General features: G+C 37.6%; 1 protein-coding gene across 3 annotated transcripts; it reads left to right on the top strand.

The window, feature by feature from the left end:
• The first annotated feature begins 30 nt into the window (after nt 1–30).
• On the top strand, nt 31–24,227 carry LOC131370940 (myosin regulatory light chain 2B, cardiac muscle isoform-like). 3 transcript variants are annotated; one of them, XM_058418561.1, is made up of 8 exons: nt 31–172; nt 4,061–4,282; nt 20,015–20,101; nt 20,352–20,427; nt 21,117–21,221; nt 21,300–21,378; nt 22,373–22,421; nt 23,958–24,227. In XM_058418561.1, the coding sequence occupies exons 3-8, from the start codon at nt 20,066–20,068 to the stop codon at nt 24,060–24,062; spliced, it is 450 nt and encodes a 149-aa protein (XP_058274544.1). In that variant the 5' UTR covers nt 31–172; nt 4,061–4,282; nt 20,015–20,065; the 3' UTR covers nt 24,063–24,227. The 3 variants fall into 3 exon arrangements, with proteins under 3 accessions (XP_058274544.1, XP_058274545.1, XP_058274543.1); XM_058418562.1 differs by lacking the exon at nt 4,061–4,282 and having other exon boundaries at nt 34–172; XM_058418560.1 differs by lacking the exons at nt 31–172; nt 4,061–4,282 and adding an exon at nt 18,507–18,549.
• Nucleotides 24,228–24,722: the final 495 nt, after the last annotated feature.

Here is a 24,722-nt window from a genome sequence, read left to right as displayed (position 1 = left end):
TATTGAACGGTGCCACGGAGCTCAGTGATCGACCGGCGATATCTTTAACGCATAAAACGCGGACTGGATTCTTTCTTCTTTTTTTTTTTTGTTCCCCCCCTTCCTCTTTAACACCGAATAATGTGAAGCTAATTTAACAAGCAGCAACAGAACTGCAGTATTGATTACCGAGGTATTGATTTCATTACTCTTCAGTTTTCTTTTTTTTCTTTAACACAACACTTTCTTGATTTTCAACGTTTTGTTTATAAACAGATTATCATTCAAAATAATACTACTACTACTACTAATAATAATAATTATCCGTCCATGTTGTTGTCGTGTCTATATCACGCTATTAATTATTATTCTTTCTTGTTTTTTTCCATTTATTTGGTTATTTTTTCCATCTTTAATCCATAAATACTGCTTCTCATGTCTTCACAATGCTATTAAACGTAACATAACCGGGTTATTACTTACTTACTTACTTAATTACGTAATTATTTACTATTATTGTTTTATTCTATTATTATCTATTATTTTCTTGGTCATATTTTTGCTGGGTTTTTTTTTTTTTTTTAAAAAACCCTTATTATTTTTACATTATATTCTGATTATTCTTATTACCTTTTTTAACAGTTTCCTGGCTATCATTATTATTATTACTATTATTATTATTATTATTATTATTATTATTATAAGGTTTTGTTTAGACCTATACAGATTAAAAATGTATGAAAGACATCTATATCATCAGAATTATTATCGTTATTGTTGTTGTTATTTTTATTGTTTTATTAATTTTATAATATATTTTTTTGGTGCTTGAACTGCGCAATTATTTTTAAAGATTATTGCTTTGATCAAACGCTTTGATCTGCTCGACGTGTAAGCAGGGAAGCGTGCTGATGGCGCCCCTACAGGCAGACACGAGAACTGCAGCCTGGTTTTTTTTGTTGTTTTATTAAATAAAGCGCTTTTCATTGACATGTGGCATAAAAAATGTTTTTCTTTTTATAAAGTTATTTATCCATTTCGTTCATGTTCATTAAGGACTTCATCCTGGTCAAGGTCAAGGAGTCTATCTTAGAAACCATGGGTATGAGGCAGGAATAAAACCTGGACAGGGCACAAGGGCAGTATACATTCTTATTTTAGTGGCAATTTAGCACAGCCAGTCCACCTACTGCCATTTTAGAGAAAACATGTGAACAAACAGTAATCCGAGCTCAGGATGGAACCCTGGGTGTTCTGCGGTTTGATGAAATTTGTACTACAGGTGATACAATACACTCTTGAAACATGTGAAATATAATCTGATAATGTCAGCAACTTATTTATACACCCTAGCAACCATGTGTCTGTTTGTGTATGTGTGTTTTCATAAGTAACGTCTCTATTAATTTGAGATAAAAATCAAATTATTACAATTCCGTACACCAAGCTGACAGAAATGAATAAACACACGTTGGTAAGACGTGAACAAGGCACAGTGGTTTTGTATGGAGGGAAAAAAAGAGCTTAGTGACCTGTTTTATGTTAAAGTGCACCGTAAATCCGAATCCTTTCTATTTTCACTCAGTTAGATGCCTAAGAAACTGGCAGTATGATGTATAGCAAATAAACAATCCGATAACGTATAAGTTTCTACATAAATATATATGAAATCATTTCTGTTAAAGAGCAAATGGTGAAGTTGCTTGCTATTTAAGTAAAAATTGCGGTGATCAATTTTATTGTGTATTTTTATTTAGGATTTTAATATTTATCATCAGTAGTACTAGTATTTAATTAAATTTACTTCAATTAAATTTAATTAAATGTAAGTAAATTTAATGTAATTTAATTTAATTGTGCTTTATTTTATTTTATTTTATTTTATCTTATTTTATTTTAATTTATTTTTATTTTATTTTATTTTATTTTAGCCTACTTTTGCAAGCCTTGTAACCTTGCATTATTCATAGCTGTTGTGAGACTGGCGTTTTTAGCAGCGCACACTGTTGTGTATTTGTGTCTGGCGCATACACCATTTGTGGTCAGTCGGTGGAAAGTCTAGCGACGCTTCCATATCTCTCTTCGCGCTCGATTCGGACCGAAAACGTTTGCTAAATGATTTCATGTAAATGTAAAACGTAACGAAGTTGAAAAGTGTATCCTGCAAGCTTATAGCTACAAACAGATCCCTGTCTGTATTTTTAGGCACATTGTCAACTGGTGCTTATTACATTTTCCAGATGATTCAGTGGAAACCCCTGTGACTGTGTTTAATCCCGCCTAACAAGTCTCAGCCTTTCATGATACTAAATTAGATTTCACTCTTTTTTAGATCTTTTTATGTGCTTATGGTAAGCACTTATCCTTTATGTCGCCAACAGTGAACTGCCATGTAAAAATAAACCACATCAGGGTTCCTTTTTTTTCCTCTTTTCTTTCCTCCCATGATATTTTTGATCCCCCCTCATCCACCCAAATTTTTCTTTTTTTTTCCTGTAAGTTATTAATGTCCTATTTTTGCCTGTCCTTCCATTCTTCGTTAATGAGGCAGATCTTGTGCAAAAAAATTTTTGTCCTCAGAAATGCGTCAAGCTGGTCTTGAAACAACAAAGGAGAAGAAGTTGGCTTTGTAAAATCACTTCTGAGAACTGAAAGCCCAGATTCCACTATGCGTGTTTTTTTGTTTTTTATTTTATTTCATTTTAAGAGCCCGGATTTCTTGGAATTCGTGAAAGTGTGAAATTCTGTGAAGGGAAATGTTTTAAGTCTATACAAACCTGAGTCTAAAGTGGGAATGTGACGATATTTTGAAAATGTCCATCTAGCCTATTTAAACTAAACTAATTTCTAAACTTGATTTCTAAACTATTTTCACCGTTTTTCAGACATTTTTATAGAGCAAAACATTAGGAGAGTGCAAAGCTCTTACTGAATAAATATTCTAGCACTATTTTACCACCAAATATTTCATACTTTTACTACTACTTCAGGTTAATATTCCATTTAATGTCTTTTTAACGTTAAATTATTTTGATTCAAGATTTACTGAAAACCATGACGCTGGGTTTTCCAAATATTCCTACAGTCTAAATTACTTCTGGCTTCTTAAATTTTCCTAATTTCCCTGAATTATTTCACTCACAGTATTGCTCTAATTATACAGCAGTACACCAAGCACAACCCGACTCCTTTATAATATTATAATGTAAGTGTTAATGGCTGATTCTGTCATTTGTGTTCTTCTTACATAGCTTATATATATGTAATAATGGAACAAATGGAATCAAATGTCCTTCACATCAATTCCTGTGCATGTTTCAGAACTTTATTCACATTATTAACATCATTAAAACCATTAAAGCGCTCACGAAACAGCCGTTATCCCAATCCTATATATATATATATATATATATATATATATATATATATATATATATATATATATATATATATACGTATATATATATATACGCATATATACCCGTATATATATATATATATATATATACATATATATATATATATATATATATATATATATATATATATACGTATATATATATATATATATATATATATATATATATATATATATATATATATATATATATATATATATATATATATATATATATATATATATATTATTAAAAATGTACATTCTCTCAATTTTTTTGGAACACATTCGGAATATTTAAAAACGTTCCTTTGAATTTCCTGAAGATCCCGAGAAGAAGAAAAGTGATAAATAAAGTTTCATTCCTTTATTTATTTTGTATCAATTGCATTTACTTTATTCATTCATTCATTCATTCATTCATTCATTCATTCATTCATTCATTCATTCATTCATTCATTTATTTATTTATTAATTAATAAATTATTATTTTTAAGTTCACATAACCCTGTATGTCAAATTGTGCTTGAGAGAAAAAAAAAAGAGAAATAAATGTAAAAATAAATAAATCATGAGAATGTTTAGAATGCTATTCACAAAGATGCTAGGTCTTTTTTTTTTTTTTTTTAAATTCTGGGCTTAAAAATCAACCCTGTTTCTCATCCATCCGTCCATTTTCTGTAGCACTTATTAACTACACAGGGTCACATGGAGTCTGGAGTTTATCCATGGGACTCGAGGCACAAGGCAGGGGACACCCTGGATGGAGAAACTCAAACATTTATACACTACTAGAGTTGCTAATCAGCCTACAGAGCATGTTTTTGGACTGCGGAGGAAACTGAAGTACATGGAGGAAACCACCTATGCAGTGGGGAAACAGGTGTGAGGCGTACGTCTTAGCCAGTAAGTCACCGTTACTCATTTAAAAGCAGCAGAATTTCAGATTGGATGCTGAATAAACATTACGTCTTTAAGGGTTAGAAGTGTGAGTAACTCAGTAATCATGAAACTCCTTCATTACTTCCGATAAACTAGCTGTTCAATACAATGAACTTGCTTGACACCCTTATCGTTAAGATAAATGTCGCTAAAAACAAAAAGCCTGATAGACCTAGGCGTTGCTGGTGAAGGAGTGTCACGAAGGGCACTTAATGTTATTACTGATATAATTATTACAATTATTTATAATCTACTTTTCCACTGATACCAGAAAAGCTAGTAATGCATCTATCATCACTTCATCACTTCATCGCTTCATTGCACACTCACACGTTTGCATTTTTTTCCAAATCCAGGGCTGTGTGTGTGTGTGTGTGTGCTTTGATGTCAGGATGACCTGACCTACAGTACGGACAGTGCTCTATGGACACAGTGATCTGCAGGGTGCCCTTGTTCTGCACACACACACATACACACATACACACACACACACACCTCAGCTGACCCTGCTCGAGATATAAGCACAAGTTAACATGACACACACACACACACAAATCAGCAACTATCCCTGCTCAAGATATAATCACAAGTTAGCATGACAGTGTTTTACACACACACACACACACACCTCAGCAGCTATCCTTGCTCAAGATATAAACACAAGTTAACATGACAGTGTTGTACACACACACACACACACACACACACACCTCAGTAACTATCCCTGCTCAAGATATAAACACAAGTTAACATGACAGTGTTGTACACACACACACACACACACACACCTCAGTAACTATCCCTGCTCAAGATATAAACACAAGTTAGCATGACAGTGTTGTACACACACACACACACACACACACACACACCTCAGTAACTATCCCTGCTCAAGATATAAACACAAGTTAGCATGACAGTGTTGTACACACACACACACACACACCTCAGCAACTATCCCTGCTCAAGATATAAACACAAGTTAGCATGACAGTGTTGTACACACACACGCACACACACACACACACACACACACCTCAGCAACTATCCCTGCTCAAGATATAAACACAAGTTAGCATGACAGTGTTGTACACACACACACACACACACACACCATGCAAAACCAGTCTCTTTCATGCTGGCTTAGTGTTTCAGGTTGTTTTCTGTCTCTAACAGGAAGGTCATGAGTTCAAATCCCAGTGAGAACAGGAATGGGGGAATAAAAGGAGCAGATCTGTCTTGTCTGACTGGGCCGTTGACATTTATGGCTGTTGTTTTGGTGACAAGCAGCCCATCGAGCCAGACGTTCACCATCCCCCCCAAGCATTATCTATAAATATTATGTCTATAAATCTGACAGGGTTTTTTCCCCCCTCCTTCCTCCATACACAAAGCGTCCTAACGTACAAAAGATATATTCAGATTTAACCACGCTTCTGAATCAATTTCGCATCAATTAATAATCCGAATAAGGCTTTTATTCACACGACACCTTCGATGAGGCTGTTCTCTTTATATCATACTGCACTGTTAACTGATAGGAAAGGCATGTAGTTACAAGACTAAGGAATGTAAAATGGCTCCTGGGAATTTACAAGCTTTAAAATGCAGGTCGAAGTGCTCTACAGCATGTATGAGTTATTTTCCAAAATAATAATAATAATAATAATACTAATAATAATAATAACAATAACAATAATAATAGTTATTTATTGGTTTATATCGGGTTTTATTACAACAAAGTACAGACGTTCTATCATGCAAAGTCAAAAGGAGGACACAAAACTAAGTCGAAGTCAAAAACACAAAAAACAGTCCAAATAAAATTAAAGTAGAGTGTTACGGTAATCGCTAATAAATACTAGCATTATTCATCATAAAATAAAATAAAATAAAATAAAATAAAATAAAATAAGTTGTCTCAGGGTAACAATAAATTGTGTTCATTTTAACCCCTCAGCCAACACAGACTAAAAAAAATTATCTGATTGTTGCCAGATAATTATAATGACATTTATTATTTTTTTAATTAAAATAAACTAAAATCTAAACAATAAAAATTTACAATACAATAAAAAAACATTAAAATTAATTTTATTTTATTCTTTTTTACAAAAAGATTAAATAATGTATCAAGTTTGCACTCTTTCTTTCTTTCTTTCTTTCTTTCTTTCTTTCTTTCTTTCTTTCTTTCTTTCTTTCTTTGATTAAAGCTCATATTTACAGTCCAGCCTGTTTGGCTCTGGGTAATAATAAGGTCTTAGGTAGGTTAAAAAAAAATTAAAATAAAAAATAAAATAGGAAATAAATAAAATAAGAAAAATAAAATAAAGAATAAAAAAAGAATAAAATAAATTAAATAAAAATTAATTAAAATTGATCATTCATATTAACAACAACGTCCTCAAAGTAGTTTTATTTTTACTCTAAACCCAACACTGACTGATAAATTTGCTGATCCTGTCCTCATTATCTATCTCATCAAACCTAGCTCTTCAATTTAAAAGCATTTTTCAGTATTAAGCAGGAATTGACTCGAGGTCACATCCTCTAGAAATATATCAGGTCAGTGTTATGCATATGATAATCACTCCCTCTTGTTTTGCTGCCGAGTTTTAATGTGTGCCACGAGATGCTCGCATAACTACAGTATTACTAACCTTTTAGTATGAATTCACCTGAAGGGAATTTGCACACCAAAGCCAGTAAGCTGTTGTGAAATAGCTCAGGGTTTCACTTCACATGAAATGTAGTCAGGATAAAGTTCATCCCATGGAGAGGAGAGGAGAGGAATACATGTCTAATCTAGTCAAACAGGCCATGTGTTCTGGCTAGAACGCCACTCATCACCAAGCCGGCAGAGAACCCTGTCGCCGACGCGTTCACACAACCTCTGACCCCGGGGTCATGCTTAGGGTCAAGGGCAAGGTCGGGGGTGAACAGGGTGCAGGAGCCCTCACTAATCATACCGTTCTCACTCACATCTCTCATTTCTTTGGCTTTTTTCTTTTATGTTTCCATTTTGGACATTGAGCAGGAAGGATTGAGACGCCTCCTGAGGCGGAAAAAAAAAAAAGCCGAACGAGGAAAAGATCAATATGAGTGAAAAAGAAATAGAGGGCTAGAGCAGTGTGGAGGAAGTCTTAGGGTCAGCCCTCTGCTGGACGAATCAAAACCCGGAAAGTTTCCTTTCTACTCTCCTAGACTGCTCTCAGACAGAGGTGTGAAAATTTCATGTAAATACATAAAATCCCCCGAAGGCAAGTAATAATCCTGTGTAATAATCACGTGTGTGTGTTGCTTGTGCTTCACCACACCTTTTGCCTCTGAAAATAAGAACAGGTTCTTAAATGTCAGACCTGGTGAAAGATCAGACATCTGTGAGGGAGTTTCACAATCAGATCATACAGCGTGACAAATGACCTTGGGACACACGAAAGGCGAAATGGCGAGGAAAAAGAAAAAAAAAACAAAAAAACAACAAGCCGGCGACCAGTCAGCAGTAATTCTAACCAGGCTTTGGTTCAGTATTTAGCAGCGTTAGCATTTTTGTGCAGCTTGAAGTATGACTTTAAAAGATGATCTTGCACTTTGTGAGAAGTGAGCTTTCGTCTGGAATCTTCTTGTTATCTCGAGCAGGTACATGACATATGACAGATACTCGCTCTCTCTCTCTCTCTCTCTCTCTCTCTTTCTCTCTCTCTCTCTCTCGGGCAGGGATGATAAAAGCTCAGACTCATGCCAGGCCTCCTTTGCAAACACTGCTGTGACAAAGTGCTGGCTCAGTGGCGTGTCTGAGAAGAAGAAAAAGCTCCACATTACGAATAGAAATGATCTATTGATCAGGGGAGTGTTTGCTCACTTAAGCCCTCGCCTGCTCATGGATGGCTGCATGCATATGACAAGGAAGTGTGTGTGTGTATTGGTGTGTGTGTTGGGATTGTAAGAAGAACCATATGACTTGTTTCAACACTATAAACAGATATATAAAAAGTCTTTAATAAACAAAGACCTTGGTTTAGAGCATGATGGAAAAGTTATTCCATTTCCCCATCAGGCCTCATCACACCGCTCCGTCGCTGATTACTTTTTCCCTTTTATTTTTCCCATTTTTTAAATTTTTTTTGTATAACCCATTATATAACACAACTCCATAGCTCGTAGCCACAAAATGCGGCTTGAACAACACGGTGAGAGTTAGTTTGACTTACTCTGACGTGCTGTGTCAAAACTTTCAGTCTTTGAGCTTTATTCACAGAATTCTGACACTGTTGCTTTGATTAGAGAAGCTCACGCAGCACTGGGGTTTTGCTGAAAGAATTTTCAAGGTGCAAAAAAAAATAAAAAATTGCTATTGATTTTTCAAAGTCAGGTGCAGAGAGACCTTGATGTTGAGCTCCCTCTTTCTCTATCTCTCTTTCTCTCTCTCCAGCATTGTGCATTGATAAAACTCTCTTTAATGCTACAAACTGACAGAACTTTCATGTTCTCCCAGTTTTCCTTGGACAGCCTTAAAAAGAAAACTGATAATTCACAAGCGCGTTTTATAACAGCCAGCGTAAGAAGAAAAAAAAAGTGTCTTTAAAAGCATTGCCTTACCTTATGGCTGGCTTTTTTTTTTTTCTCCTTCTCTTCCTTTTTTTAGAACACATCCTCATGCTTACTTATAGTCTGAAAAGTGTCTGAAAACCCCACTGAACCAACACTGATTGATGAACTGACTGATTCTGTCAGGTTCGGTAATCATTGCTATGGGTGCTTTATTATTATTGGGGTGCATGTGTTTTTCAGTGAACTATTATTATGCTAGTTGGTGTGTTTAGTTCGGTTACCAATGAACTGAATGAATATCACACGGAGATCATGTGAGACGCTTGGCTGGAATGGCCGAGTGACTCAGATAAACCAGGATAGAGGTGATGTACGGAGCTCTACACTGCTTCGGTCATGTATATCGCACGAATGCAATTGAGTTCTAAGCTTGATCATACTGATGCAAATTGATGCAAATATCACGGCGACATCCTTCAAAAAACCCCAGAACCTTAGAGAAACAGGCTGTTTGGATAGGTCTCAGGTTGCTCTGAAGCCTCACTGAGAGTAAACGACAGAGAATAAAAGAAGACTGTATGAGTATTGCTTCCTCGTTGGTCTCTGGTCCGATCCAAAGCTCACTCCGTCCATGTGGGTTTTCTTCCAGCTTCCTTCCAAAAACATGCTAGAGTTAAAATCACTACGCCCCTTAGGTGTGAAGATATGTGTTCACGGTGCCCAGTTATGAACCTGCGTTACAACCAAAGCTTTCACTGAAAATGACCGAATGAAGTTCGAGGCAAAGCATGACTTGCCATTTTACTTAGCAAAATCAAAATGTCATAAAAAAATATTATAAAATGGAAATATTTCAGCTCATATTACTACTTATTACACTAAAAGGTTCTTTTTTTAAACCAAATATAAGATAGTTATATTATACGAGTTTTTATATTAGAAGGTATTATTTTTTCTCTCTAGATTTAAAAAAAAAAATTCTTTTGTTAGATAATCGCCTGCATTTTTTAAGCATTTATTTCTAGAAAGATGGCAATAAAATAAAACAATTTTAAAACTGAAACAAAAAAAAAAAAACAGGCTTAATAATTTTACATTTTTATTAATCTCATTCTTAATGAGAAATATTAAATCACCCTTCCTTTATTCAGGATATCTTCACTTGCTTTATTTATTTTTATTTATTTATTTATTTATTTATTTATTATTATTATTATTATTATTATTATTATTTTGCAGTCTAAGTGCATGAACAATAAAATGCAATGGAATTCAATAGAAAGCAATAATCAGGAAATAAATAAAAAGTGCTGAGAACTTGAACACAGGAACACACATTGTGTTAAAGCCCAGGTTTAGATGGTGCCTCCAGGACCGCTATTATTGACACAAAGTGTTCCTTGGATTCGTAGCTAATTATTTAAAAAAACAGGGAAATTAAAGTAGGACATTATGAGCAACGCCCCCTGCTGGCAAAAACCAGCTTAGTCTGATCAGCTACCAGGTTCGAAAAGCACAGGCTGAGCTGGTCAAACTGGTCGAAGGAAAGATTTGAATATTAAGCAACAAGGCAGTAGGGCAATTAGATAATCACAAACATTTATTAGGCCATTTTACACAAGACTCAGGAAGCTCAAAATGAATTTACCCTCCCGTAAAGATGGTTTACCAGTTTGACCAGCTCAACCTCAGCGTATTAGCCGATAACTATGTTATGCCGGAACAAATCACCTTTAATTAAAAAGGAAGGGAGTTAGCTAAGATAATCAGTCAAAAGTCTGAAGGAACAACAGAAAACATCCGTCACTCCCTTGCTAACAAAACCAATATCCACAAAGAGAAGACTCACACAGTCCCTACAGGCATTTCCACAATAATAGAGTTACATAGTTTGCTCTTGTTACAAAGGATATTTACCGAGCTATTTACGCGTCGTAGTTGGGCTGATAATTCACAATAATAACATCACTGGAAAGTAAGAAAATATACATACACCACACTGTATGAACTCAGAAGACACGACGCATACTGTTCATACTGTACTCATTACTCAACCCCAAATAGTTTCAAAATGACGAGCTTCTAATGATTTTCACGCGATATGAAAACGGTCTTGGTTTACTGTATTTAAGAATGCTACCTGGTCATGCCATTTTTTAAAGCATTCTGAAAAAAAAATAAATAAATCTCCTCACTTTAACTAATTTATTGCCTGGGTGAACAAGCTAATGCTCATTGACAACCATTAGCAACGGCTAATTAAGCTCGATAATGTGCTTTTCTTCTTCTCATAGCCGTGGCTATGTCAGTTACAAATTAACACATTCAATTTCAATATTTCACCTCGAAACCTCTTTCCTAACTTCACGTCATGGTTCAATTGAAATCTGAACGGAAAAATGAGCTGTTTATGCTAGTTAGCTGTTAGTTTGTTTACATCGTTAAGGCTAGAGAAATATTTAGCTTCAATCACTAAGAAGCTAGCGCAATGAAAATAACTGAAAATACACAGATATCAGGTCAGTCTTTGGGAACATCATTGTCTGTACACGCTTTATTCCTAATTAGGGTCACGGGGATCTGCTGGAGCCTATCTTAGCGCACATTGGGCGAAAGGTAGGGGTACACCCTGGACAGGTCACCAGTCCATCACAGGGCCACACATATAGACAACCACACACACACTCCTATGGGCAATTTAGAATTACCAATCAACCTAATGTACATGTTTTTGGACTGTGCGAGGAAACCGGAATACCCGGAGTAAACCCACGCAGGCACGGGGAGAACATGTAAACTCCACACAGAAAGGCCCCTGCCTGTTCGATTCGGACCCAGGACCTTCTTGCTGTGAGTGCTAACCACTAAGCCACCGTGCTGCCCTCTTTAGGAACACTGAGGGAAAAATAGAGGTAGGGAGAAACTAGTAAAAGTCAGAGCAAGTTTCTGAAGTAAAATTAAAAAAATACAGCTTCAATTCTTCAAGGTAGGAAAGTATAAATGTTGAAATTTACTCAAACTAAAAGTACAAGAAGGAAAGTTTGCCCCGAAGGTAAATTTGTGCCTTTTCCACCAAAAAAAAACAATGTGGTTACTAAGCTTACAAATGTTAGCTAGCATGACAACAGCTCAAATTAGCCCGAAAGCACATTGCTAGCTGCCACGACACAAGCTTCCTTTAGAAATACAAAACAGTGTGTATAGAATAAATGTTTCAAAAGTCTCCCTAGCATCAGAGAGATTGCAGAGGTAGGTATTGTGTCTCATTGCTGCTGTCTAGATTTGTTAGGAATTCAGCTTCTCTACCTGATGCCTAAAATAAATACGCCTCACGACTTTAGAAATAAATGTAGTGATGTTCGAATACAGAGTTCAGAATATGAAGTGAAAGGAAAGATATAACATGGATATTAGCCACCATTAGCTTCTTCACCACACAAGATGTTACTGCTGTCTTTCCAAATAGCTGTTAAGGTTTGGCTTCTCTTTCTCCCAGGGGTTGGTTTCTTTCCATCTCTCTCTCTCTCTCTTTCTCTCTCTCTCTCTCTCTCTCTCTCACTCACACACACACAACCCCTTAAGACGCTCATATCTCCTGCCAGTGATTTGTTCTTCCAGCCCACCGACGCTTTGCGTATCCCCCACTTCCCCACGCTCCTGCCATTTTTGTCTCCCTGGTGGACGCCCCATCCTCCATCCTCCATCCCAGACACCCCTCACTTCCCTGCCTCCTCCTCCTACTTGTCCTGTCTTATCTTGCTTGTTTTAATCCAACATCGCCTCTCAGGAGGCCAGGCCTAATTTTAAATAGCTGGCGGTACATGGGATTAAAGTTTAATTATGAGGGATGCAGGACCTCTCAGAACAATTGAGGAATTAAAGAAATGGGGGCATGCGAAAGTGCACTGGGTTCTGTCTGCTTCGAAGGGTTCCTGTGTGTGTATTTATGAGAGATAATGTGTTTGTGATCATCTGTGGTAAAGTTTAAGGCCTACATTATTGTTTTTGTACGATGATGTGATGCATAAAGGCATCGAGATCAGACGTCCTGATGGTTGATGGTTATGCATGCAGCTGAGGCGCCACTCAGTGGTAGCTGAATATTATTACACCTAGTTCTTGGTTGCAGGAAAATAGTGTATGGGTTATTTTTTTTTATTTTTATTTACACATCACACTGAGATAATGATTCATTTTCTAATTTTCTGCTTTTATTCCAAACACAGAACTGAGCCGTTTGAGACGTGGACAGATTGAAAAGCTAAAGCTCTACTGCATCGCTCTTTTTAGCTAGAGTCGAAGCATGGGGTAAATCCGACTGCTCCTGCTATCATCAGCAGGTAGACAGATGGCATTTAAGAAACCATTTAAGAAACCAGTTAAATTCTCTGATCTCATTGGTCAAAAGCCCCGGCTACATCTAATACCTTATTGTTTTCTGTAATGTTTATTTACCATAACTTAAGATTAAGTTTTAAGTGTAAGAGTCAAAGGTAAAGCTACAACTTTAGGTTTTCCGATGCAGTAGTCTTCAGCACAGACAGCTTCATGGTTTGCATCTTATTAACTCGATAAATGAAAATTCTGGTGAAGGAACTGCGTAAGAGATTTCAGAAACGGAGACAAACAAACGAGTGTGTCATTTTCTATAAAACATGCAACTGTTAATATTGCCAAAGGAGCTGTGTGTTCATGGTTGTGACACTAAGTCCGCCTTTGTCAGAAACACAACACTACCCTGTCGTTGATTGATTATTTTCCTATAACAGCGGACCCCAGTGTGTTTTATTCCATCCATAATGGATGAAAAACATAAATTGTGCACTATTGGTTCGATGCTACTCTGCTATACAACCTGTACACAATGAAACAACAAACAGAGCCTGGTGTAGCTACAGGGGATTTTAAGTCTGTGGGACGTAACGTAAGAGCCGTCTGTCTGCACTGGGTCTTTTCTGATGGCTTAGAAATGACTTAAGTTCTGTGGAATCTTAAATACAGCATGCCATAACACATGAACGTGCTATATATATACATCCAGTAGGCATGTAACCGAATAGTAATGCATTATTCAGTATTTTTTTTTTAGAAATCATGTCATTGGGACTAGAATCCCACAGGACACACACACACACACACACAAAAAAAACCCCCACATAAGATAAGATAGAACTTTATTAATTCCAAAGAAAAATCTTTCGCCAGAGACTGCTACAGATTACAAGATAAATATATTATATATACATATGAATGTATACACAACCAGGCATATCATTATGACCCATATTGTATTGGTCCCCCTTTTGCTGCCGAAACAGCCCTGACCCTTCATGCACTGTGTATTCTGACACCTTTCTATCAGAACCAGCATTAACTTCTTCAGCAATTTGAGCAACAGTAGCTCGTCTGTTGGATCGGCTCACACGGGCCAGCCTTCACTCCCCACGTGCATCAATGAGCCTTGGCCTCCCATGACCATCTCTGGTTCACCACTGTTCCTTCTCTGGACCACTTTTGATAGATACTGACCACTGCAGACCAGGAACACCTCCACAAGAGCTGCAGTTTTGGAGATGCTCTGATCCAGTGGTCATCACAATCTGGCCCTTTGTCAAACTCGCTCAAATTCTTACGCTTGTCCATTTTTCCTGCTTCTAACACATCAACTTTGAGGACAAAATGTTCACCTGCTGCCTAATATATCCCACCCAATAACAGCTGCCATGATGAGATCATCAGTCTTATTCACTTCACCTCTCACTGGTCATAATGTTCTGCCTGATCGGTGTACATTTACTTCCTTCATTCATTCATCCTTAGTAGCTGCCTGGTCAGTGCTGTGGTTTAGATTAAACTACTGGAGTGATTAGATAAAAAATATTGTAGGCAGATACAAATCAAAATAATAATGATACGTGGGGGATTTTTAAAAAAAATGCGGCTCTTTGGGCAGCTCCAGTGAAGACAAATTATGATCTCGAGCGAGGTTGACGGAGTCCGAATTCACACACAGCGATGAGAAACACAACAACCTGGTTTAAACCACGCCCACTCCGAATATAGGTACAGATATTCAAACCAGATAGCGTCATCGCATTGCACACATAACACTCCAACCAGACACTGTTTGTTAAACTGACCGTCAAATCCACGAGTTGCACAAAGTGTTTCCTTCTCGCTCATAAATAGCAACAACCCTATAAAAGAGCGTATCAGTAGCCTGAGTGTCATCTGCACACATCATGAACTAAAACAGGTTTATGAAGGCTGGAGCCACACGGCTGGAGATAAGAGTGGAGCCTTATTAATTAACAACACAACCTCAACAACAGCTTCTCGCAAAAGCAGCCTAATAATAAGTGTGACGAAATATTAAAAACACACCTGTTACACACGTCTTACAACACACACACTAACCATGTTCATCCTTCTGACACCAGGTTTTTTGCCCTGTGCTACTTTGATCAAGAGGACTTACACTCGCACTCACACTTTGTTGTTAACAGTGTGCTGACACACTGATATGTTAATTGTGGGTCCGGTTTTACACACACACACACACACACACAAAAGAAATGAATGATTAATATACACACTTAACCAAATGGGACCATGAAGATTACATAATCTCTGAAAAAGTAAATGCTAACTTTCACACACACACACACACTATATACTTAACCAGATCAGACCATGAAGATTACATAATCTCTGAAAAAGTAAATGCTAACCTTCACACACACACACACACACACACACACATGACTGCTGCTAACCCTTTATAAGTCACCTCATAAATAATGCCAATAATGCCCCAGTCTATATTTATCCCCTGACCCCATGCTAGGCTTACTCCTCCACCTGTCCAGGTTGTGTTTTCCTGATAGACGCCACCGTTTCCTTGCCAGCAGCCACAAATAGTGGTCTGTCTGTCAGTTTTCGTGTGGCAACTAAGAATAAATGTAGCATATTAATCATTCATTTCTCTCCAGGTTTAGCTGTAGACTCAGCGATGACATAATAACGACACTGGTCTGGGTTATGGAATAGAATTCAGAGCAAAGTATAATAAGGTACATTCATTTGCTCCATCCATTTAAACCTCCTTTGCTAGCATCTGGCTGCATGTGGATCAGCGCTGGAACTTCTGAGCCCTGATCTATTTCAGTCCTCAATTCGTGGAAAGAGTTTAATCTGAAGCTTAGGTGCGGGCGACTATAATTCGGTTTGGGGGTTATGAGGGGCAATCAGTATTTGACAAGCGCTTTTCAAGTTAGGAATCTCTGTCAGGTTTTTGACGCGTTTGCTTGTTTGCTTTTCCTTCTACGGCTACTTTGGTGTCAGTCAAAACAGATTTGTGTGTAATCGCAGGTCAAATAAATGTGCCAGAGAAATCTCTCTAAGGCTGCTGCTAAGATATATATGTCAGGGTACATTACTTCAACATATTCTTTCTCGATTGTTAGATGTGGATAAAGCAGTGCTTTTACTTAAATCATTGAACATAACTACATTTCTTGTTTTTTTGCCGCATTTCACTTGATATTGGTTTGAGCAACCGGCATTATCAGTTCCACTCCACTGTCTGAAGGTTTGATGTAACCACAACATTTCAGAAAAAGCACCAACACAGGGCACGTGAGCATCAGAACTGGACCACAGACCAATGGAAGAAGGTGGCCTGGTCTGATGAATCATGTTTTCTTTTATCACGGCACCAGGATGCACTATGGGAAGAAGACAAGCCGGCGGAGACAGTGTCATGCTTTGGGCAACGTTCTGCTGGGAATCCTTGGGTCCTGCCATCCATGTGGATGTACCAACTACCTAAGCATTGTTACAGATCATGTACACCCTTTCATGGAAATGGTATTCCCTGATGGCTCTCTCTCAGTAGGATAGTGCACTGTGCCACAAAGCAAAAATGGTTCAGGAATGGTTTGATGAGAACTACGAGTCTGAGGTGTTGACTTGGCCTCCAAATTCCCCAGATCTCAATCCAATCCAGCATGTGTGGGATGTGCTGGACAAGTCCCAAGTCCATGGAGGCCCCAACTTGCAACTTACAGGACTTAAAGGATCTGCTGCTAACATCTTGGTGCCAGATAACACAGCACACCTTCAGGGATCTAGTAGAGTCCATCTAGTGCCTCAATGGGTCAGGGCTGTTTTGGCAGTAAAAGGGGGACCAACACAGTATTAGGCAGATGGTCATAATGTTATTCTTGATTGGTGTGTATATATAAATCTATAGAATGCCATTTGAGGCAAGAGCGGTGGTAGCTCAACTGGTTAAGACTCTGGGTTGTTGAGCTCCAGCACCAAATAAAGGCTACTTAACTAACATATTTAAAGCAGCTGCGTAACCCAGGTCTGAAAACAAAACACATAACTATATACCATATATATTTTTATATAATTTAAAGCATTTGAATATGACTATGTAATAAATATGGAATCACACAGTGTGTACCAAGACGACAAACTATCCCATGCAGTGGTGATGAGAATAACTCTTGGCTCTTGTGAACACACGTTTGTCAAGTCACGCACTGGCAAGACCTCGTGATTCGTGATGCCTTATGTTTATTGAGCAGATGATTCATCCGAACTATGCTAACATGCTCGACAAATGGATATCAGACACCTGTATACCTCTCTACTGTATCTATATACATTAAAAAAATACTTAAGGTGTCTAATAAGATCACTGATCGCCTTCCCAGGTAGTAGATATACTGGAGGTACAAATTCTTGTAACCATGCCCAGAAAGAATACAGCTTAATAATTTTATTGTAGGGTTGAGTTTGAAAAATAGGGTTGCTAGATAATGCCACACAATCCCTCCGTCTCTACATTTAAAAATCACAAAAAGTCATGTTTTTATGCCAAAAAGCATTTTACTTTAATGTTGTGATGTATGTTTCAACCATAAGACCTTAAAACTAGCCATAGATATTTATGTACAATATAATACAAAAAAAGCTGAAAGATGAAGAAAGCCTGATGCTAATGCTAACATTAAAGAGGCTAGCCAGCGAGGGAACTGCTTCATAGGTTTTAATCTACGTAATTTCATCTACAATTTCGCTGTGGTAAGATATATGGCAGACTGGAAATGTTTAAAACCTTTTAGAATTACATCAGCGCACATCTTTAGCATTGCTAGCTTTCATTCCTTGTGTTTAAACCAAACTTTCTGAGGATCGTGAGATCGATCTTTTGACCGTCTTGTAGTGACATCAAATTTGACAGAAAATGAACAAACTAACTAAAGATCATCTGTTTTCTAGTAATTAGCATCAATTCCATTTTACCTACATGTACTATTTTGCAATGACGTCTTGAGACTAATGTTTTTTTCTCGTTAAATCGATACCATTCCCATTAGAACACGAATACTATAGAGGATTTAGGTTCATATCAACTGTCCTGACCCCTGTCTCTCGATCACGAACACAAGCTCTCTGTTTAAAGAGGCCAAAGAGCTGCACATGGTCCAAATACCTCGCAAGGGCGGTTAGTTATTGCATATTTCCAAGCTAGGCTCTATTGTCTAAATTTAGAGCAGGTATGCCTGGCCACTGCATGTTTCGTATATAAAACAGTAGCGCTAGGACTCGATTGTCTCCCCAGGCTTTGACTACGTGCCTGCAGGATCTCAGACACCATCACAATGGTAGGATATCATTCAAGATCTGTTTTTTTTTTTTTTATTATTAATGATTTAATAGTGATTAATGAGCAGGATATTAATTAACGTTACCGATGCATGCACAGGATTGTGGACAAGAACCGTGTCAAGGTCAATTGCATGTTGGATAATAAATTGCAGGATTTCAGGAGGGTGTGTACATATTAGCTTAAGATGGGCTCAAGCTTCTTAAAATTCATAAAGGTTGTGTGTAAAGTCATCCCATAAGTCATCCCATTACTTATGACTTCATTCTACACTAAAAATAAAAGTAAAAAAAATCTCTCTCTCTCTCTCTCTCTCTCTCAAGCAGACAAACTTAACTTAATCTTACAGACTTGGCTTTCATTTAACAATCTTTTCATAAAGCCGTGTGTAAAAGCTTTTTCATCCACCAAACTGAAATCAATAAAAATAAAATCGTTCAAGGTTTTCAGTAATACTGAAACAGTTTAGAGCATCTAGTGTAGTGTGTGCTACACATCATCTTCCAATAATGCAGCTTAGCCACCGCACAGCACCTCGGCTAGTGCTGCTAGTCTCTTCCTCCTTTTTTACGGTATATGACTCCATATCTTTGTGTCCAGGTTGAACAGCGATGGATTTGTTTTTAATTCAAGTTTAATATGAAATAACAGACTTTCACAAGTTTTTCACACCATTCGTAAAACATAAAATAACCTATTTCACCGTATGTACATTGTTAGTAATGATATATGATATTATATAGTAATATAAATGCTGCAAAGAAAGGTATATATGAAGATATATTTGAGGCTGACACATGAGGTCTGATATTTTTAAGCTGATTGGTGCTTGGAGTCACAGCTTATCTCACAATCTGATTAGTTCTAGTTTATAATATTCTGCTACAACTATAACCTACGCATACGTGAATCCATCAAATTTAAGCCTTTTTACCAGTACAACCTTGTTCCATTCCACCGACGGAATGGAAATCGAATTTTCAATTAGCATAAACAAATGAATTATTTTATGTCCACAATCTTGATATAAAACTCGTCAGGACATTGTTGGATTTTAGTGTGTAAAGTATCGTGACTCTGTGTTTAGCTGCTGTTGGGAAATGAGCCCTCTGCTGGCGAAAACATTCATTCCTCTCCAGATTAAACAAATATTGAGGCTTGGTTAAAAGAGAAACTAAGAGAAATTACTGCGCATTATTAAAGCTCTGAATGTCAGCCATCGAAAACACCTGTGTGCGGTGTAAAGTGATGAAAAAAGTGAGCGCCAAAACAGGCGGAAAAATAAAATTAAATGATGGCTAACAATATAAAAACGGTCATGTAATAAAAGCCACACCAGCTTGGGCCTATAAAGAATTCACATGTGTTCGGTTTTATTTACAGGGATATGAATAAGGAAAATTGGAATCATATGTTTTAGTTTGGGAAAAGCGTAATGATCTCTTCTTGCTGTTGTTCTTCAGTCCCCCAAAAAGGCCAAGAAGAAGGAGTCAGCCAGCTCCAATGTGTTCACCATGTTTGAGCAGTCTCAGATCCAGGAATTCAAAGAGGCAAGATCCTTTTCCTCATTTATCCCAACACGTATGATATACGACATTTCAAAACAATACAAACCATAACTCACAGGAGCTTTGAGCTTAACAGCCGATTCCTTGTCTGAGACCAGACGTAGGCTATAATCACTGTAATTTACAGCACACATGATGGATGGACTCTTTAAGACATTAGTCGTAGCACATTTCTTTGATATATAGAGAGCGGATGATGTATCTTGAGTTAGCGTGTTGTAAATGCCCGCAGGCGTTCACCATTATGGACCAGAACAGAGACGGATTCATTGACAAGAATGATCTCAGAGACACTTTCGCCGCTGTAGGTAAACACTCTCTGTTTCTCAAGTGACACTTCCTCGGGTTGAATCCACCATCGGGGTGCCATTTGTGTCTCACTCAGATTACATTCCCAAACATGGACAGACGTTAAAAGGCAGTTTAAATAATTGAAACATATCTGCTTGCTTTAGATAAACAGCAGATAAAACCGCTATTACTACACTTCATAAAAATCAGATAGCATTATTTTCCCTTTAATGTGACTTGAACCTTGAATCTTTTTTCCCAAAACCTTTATTCAACCCTGTTGAACTCAGAAGAACTTGGAATAGTCACAACTTTTTAGAGTTTTATGATTTCAAAGTAAATGATTTATTAATTATATATATATATATATATATATATATATATCATTAGAATATGCTAGAATTAGCTAATTTGCTAATTCTATGCTAACAACTCAACACTTTGTAATTTGAGAGCAAACTCTTTTAGATAATGAGAAAGATTGACATATTTCTAAGAAGTAATTAGATTTATTACACTTTAGATAGATAGATAGATAGATAGATAGATAGATAGATAGATAGATAGATAGATAGATAGATAGATAGATAGATAGATAGTTATAAGGGCTACATGGCACCCCGGTAATGAAATGGAACAGTCCGATATTCAAGTTGCCTCATAAAGTCCAAGAGAACTTTAGCTGACATGGATGTTTTGTTTCCAGGTCGTCTGAATGTAGGGAGTGATGAGCTTGAAGACATGCTAAAGGAAGCCCCCGGTCCCATCAACTTCACAGTGTTCCTCAGCATGTTTGGCGAGAAGCTCAAAGGTACACTCCTTCAGAGCTTCACTGATACACTGATAACATTGATTTAATCCCAGATTATAACTAAGAAGAACTTCTCAGGTACTGACCCGGAGGAGAACATTCTGAACGCCTTCAAGATCTTCGACCCAGAGGGAACTGGTGTACTGAAGGGAGATGAGTGAGTGAATTGCTATTTCCATGAATAAATAAACTCAACTCGCACTGATTAATGGCTGTAAACCAATTTGGTCCATGACTGCATTACACTTAACATGTACTAGGAGCTCTTTTCGGTCCATAAACTACTAAATATAGTTCCATAACTAGGACCTCTAGAACCATAACTAGAACTAGAACTAAGATCAAATCAAGTGCCATGACAAGACAAAAAAAAAATCATCCTAATGCAGTCCATGTAAGCAAAATATCTGTTTGGTTAGTAGATACACTGGCTTGTATGCCTCCACTGTATTCTGTAGTGTTCAATCCTCAAACTGAATGGAATTAACTGAGATTTCTATCATGAATCTATACAAAATAGCTCCTAATAGTGCATACAGTTCCATTAGTTGGCAGACACCCATATCCAGATCAACTGACATTTTTATTGCACTTGATACAACTGAGGGTTAAGGGCTTTGCTCAGGGGCCTAACAGTGGCCACTTGGTGGACCAGGGATTCAAACTCACAACCTACTGATTAGTAGTTCAACACCTTAACCACTAAGCTACCACATTCCTGAATAGTGACGTAGGAGGAAAAAATCAATATAGTTTCAAAATTATTTCACAATAACGGTTCAGGCCATGTAGCAAGACATTCCCCATTCCAGTCTTGGGCTTTGGTATAAAAATAAAAAGTGGTACCAGTGGTGAAAATCTGTTTCTCAGGCTAAGAACACAGTGATCTGTAAAGTGAAGCATGGTGGTGGTAGCATCATGTCGAGTGTTACTGTACCTTTTGCTTCTCGGTTGCTTCTCTGGTCAAAGTTCTCTGTGGGTTTGTTCAAAGTTTTGGATATTTGACATACCCCCGGGATATAATCCCGTTTATGTCCATTTCAGTTCCAGGTTGTAACACTACAAAAATGTGGCGTGAATAATTATGTTAGGTGCCATAATATGACAGTGAATAATTCATGTTCCATGCATGTTTTTCTGTTCTCCAACAGGATCAAGTTCTACCTGATGTCACAAGCAGATAAATTTACCGAAACTGAGGTGAGCGTACACTCTTGACAATCTTGACAGATTAGCCGTATTATTATCAGTAATAACAATTAAACAATTCAATATCTTTCATTTCTATGTCATATATCATTGTTTCGACTGCTGGTTAATATTTCCCACACACACACTAGCACAAAAAGAAACACAATATCGGCCTTCCAACGGGTATTATCAGGGCATTTCCTCTCTCTCACCCTCATGCACACAAGAGTCACTCATTTTGTGTAGCAGCTTTCATGCACCATATATCAAAGCCTTGAAAATAAATGCCTGTGTAACACACACACGCACACACTCGTTCACACACACATAAAAACAAACAAGCCCTCTGTTCCCATGGCAGCAGTGTGCAGTAATCTGATGGCTGGCTTCCCATGGCACCCTGTTCTGACTCACTGATGGCTCCTGTGATTACAATAATCCATCTTCCTGTCAAATACCCCCCAAAACCCCACATAGGATAATGTGGGGGAGGGGGTAAAATGAACGAAGAAAAATTGCATAGGCACACTTTGGCTCCCACGTGTCCAGCAGATGAGCGGCCATGCTGCGTTGGCAGGGCAATGTACGCTCGGGAAGTGGGGAGGGGGGTCCACAGGGGCTTGTGGGCAGTGCTCTTGATCAGCCATGTGGGTACACACAGGAGACATGTGCTCACGCTCATGATCAAACACTGTGCCACACGTTCCCCATGGGCGGATCCCGCTGGGTTTATACCGACATCGGTTTCAGCTGACGGGAGCAAGAAAAACACCCACACCCTCATGCAGGCTCACTAAGGGAGGCAGTGAAGGACAGAGAGTGAGTGGAGAGGCAGACAGACAGGGAGACACAGTGACCAGATGAGACAGGAATCAGAAATCACATAAAGAAATAAGTGGATTTTGCAAGGATGTCTAAACTTTATTTTTCAGAATTTAGATTTGCTTCATGAGTTGTTTGTCATGAGCTGATTAGAATGATTCATTACACTATCAGTAAAAGATGCTAATATACAGTGGCATTAGCAAGAAAGACGTTCATCCAGCAAGCATTGTCAAAACACTCAATCTTTTATAGCTAAACTAACATTGAGTTTAGATTTACATTTAGATTTGGTCTTTATCCAAACAAGGTACTTCAGCGGAACTCATCCCTATGCTAACAACAATGAACCTAACAAATCGAAGTGATGCTACCAAATGGTTTTTGCCAAAGTTTAACTATCGTAGCAGTTTCTGTACCCACTGTGTCATGTTGTCGTGTGATGTTTTCTGTGTATGAGCCTGAAAGGAAAATAAATAACCAGCCTTGAGTACAGTCTACCACTAGTCATCTCATAATTAGCTTGTATACGCATTCTCATTTGTTCTCATCATCGTTCCCGGCTATGGTTGTATTTAATAATGGAAGAACAAGAATGGTATGAAACTGATTAGGCTAGCAACTTAAGAATTGTAACCAAGCGATAAGTTGTCCACCACTTCAGTTATTGTGCCTCTTAAGCATTTCAGACCTCATTATTTGCTTCATTCACTTCTCCCGCAGATGAATCAGATGTTTCAGATGTTCCCTCTGGACGTTTCTGGAAATCTCGACTACAAGAATCTCTGCTATGTGATCACACACGGAGAGGAAAAAGAGCAGGAGTGAGGAGACCAGGGACTAAAATTTGATTTGCCATCACATTCATCAATGTCATTGTCATTACGCATTGTCAGTACCTTTCTTCCTGATTATGATCCTTGAGCTTTGAATACCAGAACAATGTGTATGTTGTGTTGTAACTCTGAAGATGGATAAAGACTTTTTGGAATGTACACAGGCTCCATTTTATTTTGGAACAATTCATACTGAAGTTTGTTTAAAAAGTTTGCTCATAGCATTGTGTGGTTAAACTGCTAGCGTCCATTCTGTTTAAGTCTTAAAGTGATAATTTCTGGTTGAAATATCCTTTGAAACCTATATGTATGTATTTCAAAGAATGTATTTAAGACATAATGTAACATTACTAGGTGGCACAGCTCTTAGCACCAGGGGAACTGGTTCAATCTTGATCTTGGGTTACTGCCTGTCTGGAGTTTCATATGTTCTCACCGTGTCCCAGGGGTTCTCCAGTTTCCTCCCACAAACATGACAGAAGGTGGATTGTGTGCAAATAACATCTCTTGATCTCTTACCACTGCTTTCCTCTGGACCCAAAAAACCCTGCTGAGGGGGGTCATAAGATCGTGTCAGGTATCATGAAGGGAAATAAAGGGGTCACAATCAGGCTAATTACACATGAATTCACCATTCACCTCATTTAGCTGA

This window comes from Hemibagrus wyckioides, linkage group LG20 (assembly GCF_019097595.1).
Source record: "Hemibagrus wyckioides isolate EC202008001 linkage group LG20, SWU_Hwy_1.0, whole genome shotgun sequence".
In the NCBI taxonomy this organism is placed as follows: domain Eukaryota; kingdom Metazoa; phylum Chordata; class Actinopteri; order Siluriformes; family Bagridae; genus Hemibagrus; species Hemibagrus wyckioides.
Note: the sequence above shows the minus strand (reverse complement) of the source record. Positions and strands in the feature narration are given on the sequence as shown.

Excerpts from the sequence above, each read along its gene's own strand:
- LOC131370940 (XM_058418560.1), top strand. Across the intron at positions 20,428-21,116 it reads AGACACTTTCGCCGCTGTAG|GTCGTCTGAATGTAGGGAGT; the intron begins GTAAACACTCTC and ends TTTTGTTTCCAG. Across the intron at positions 22,422-23,957 it reads ATAAATTTACCGAAACTGAG|ATGAATCAGATGTTTCAGAT; the intron begins GTGAGCGTACAC and ends CTTCTCCCGCAG.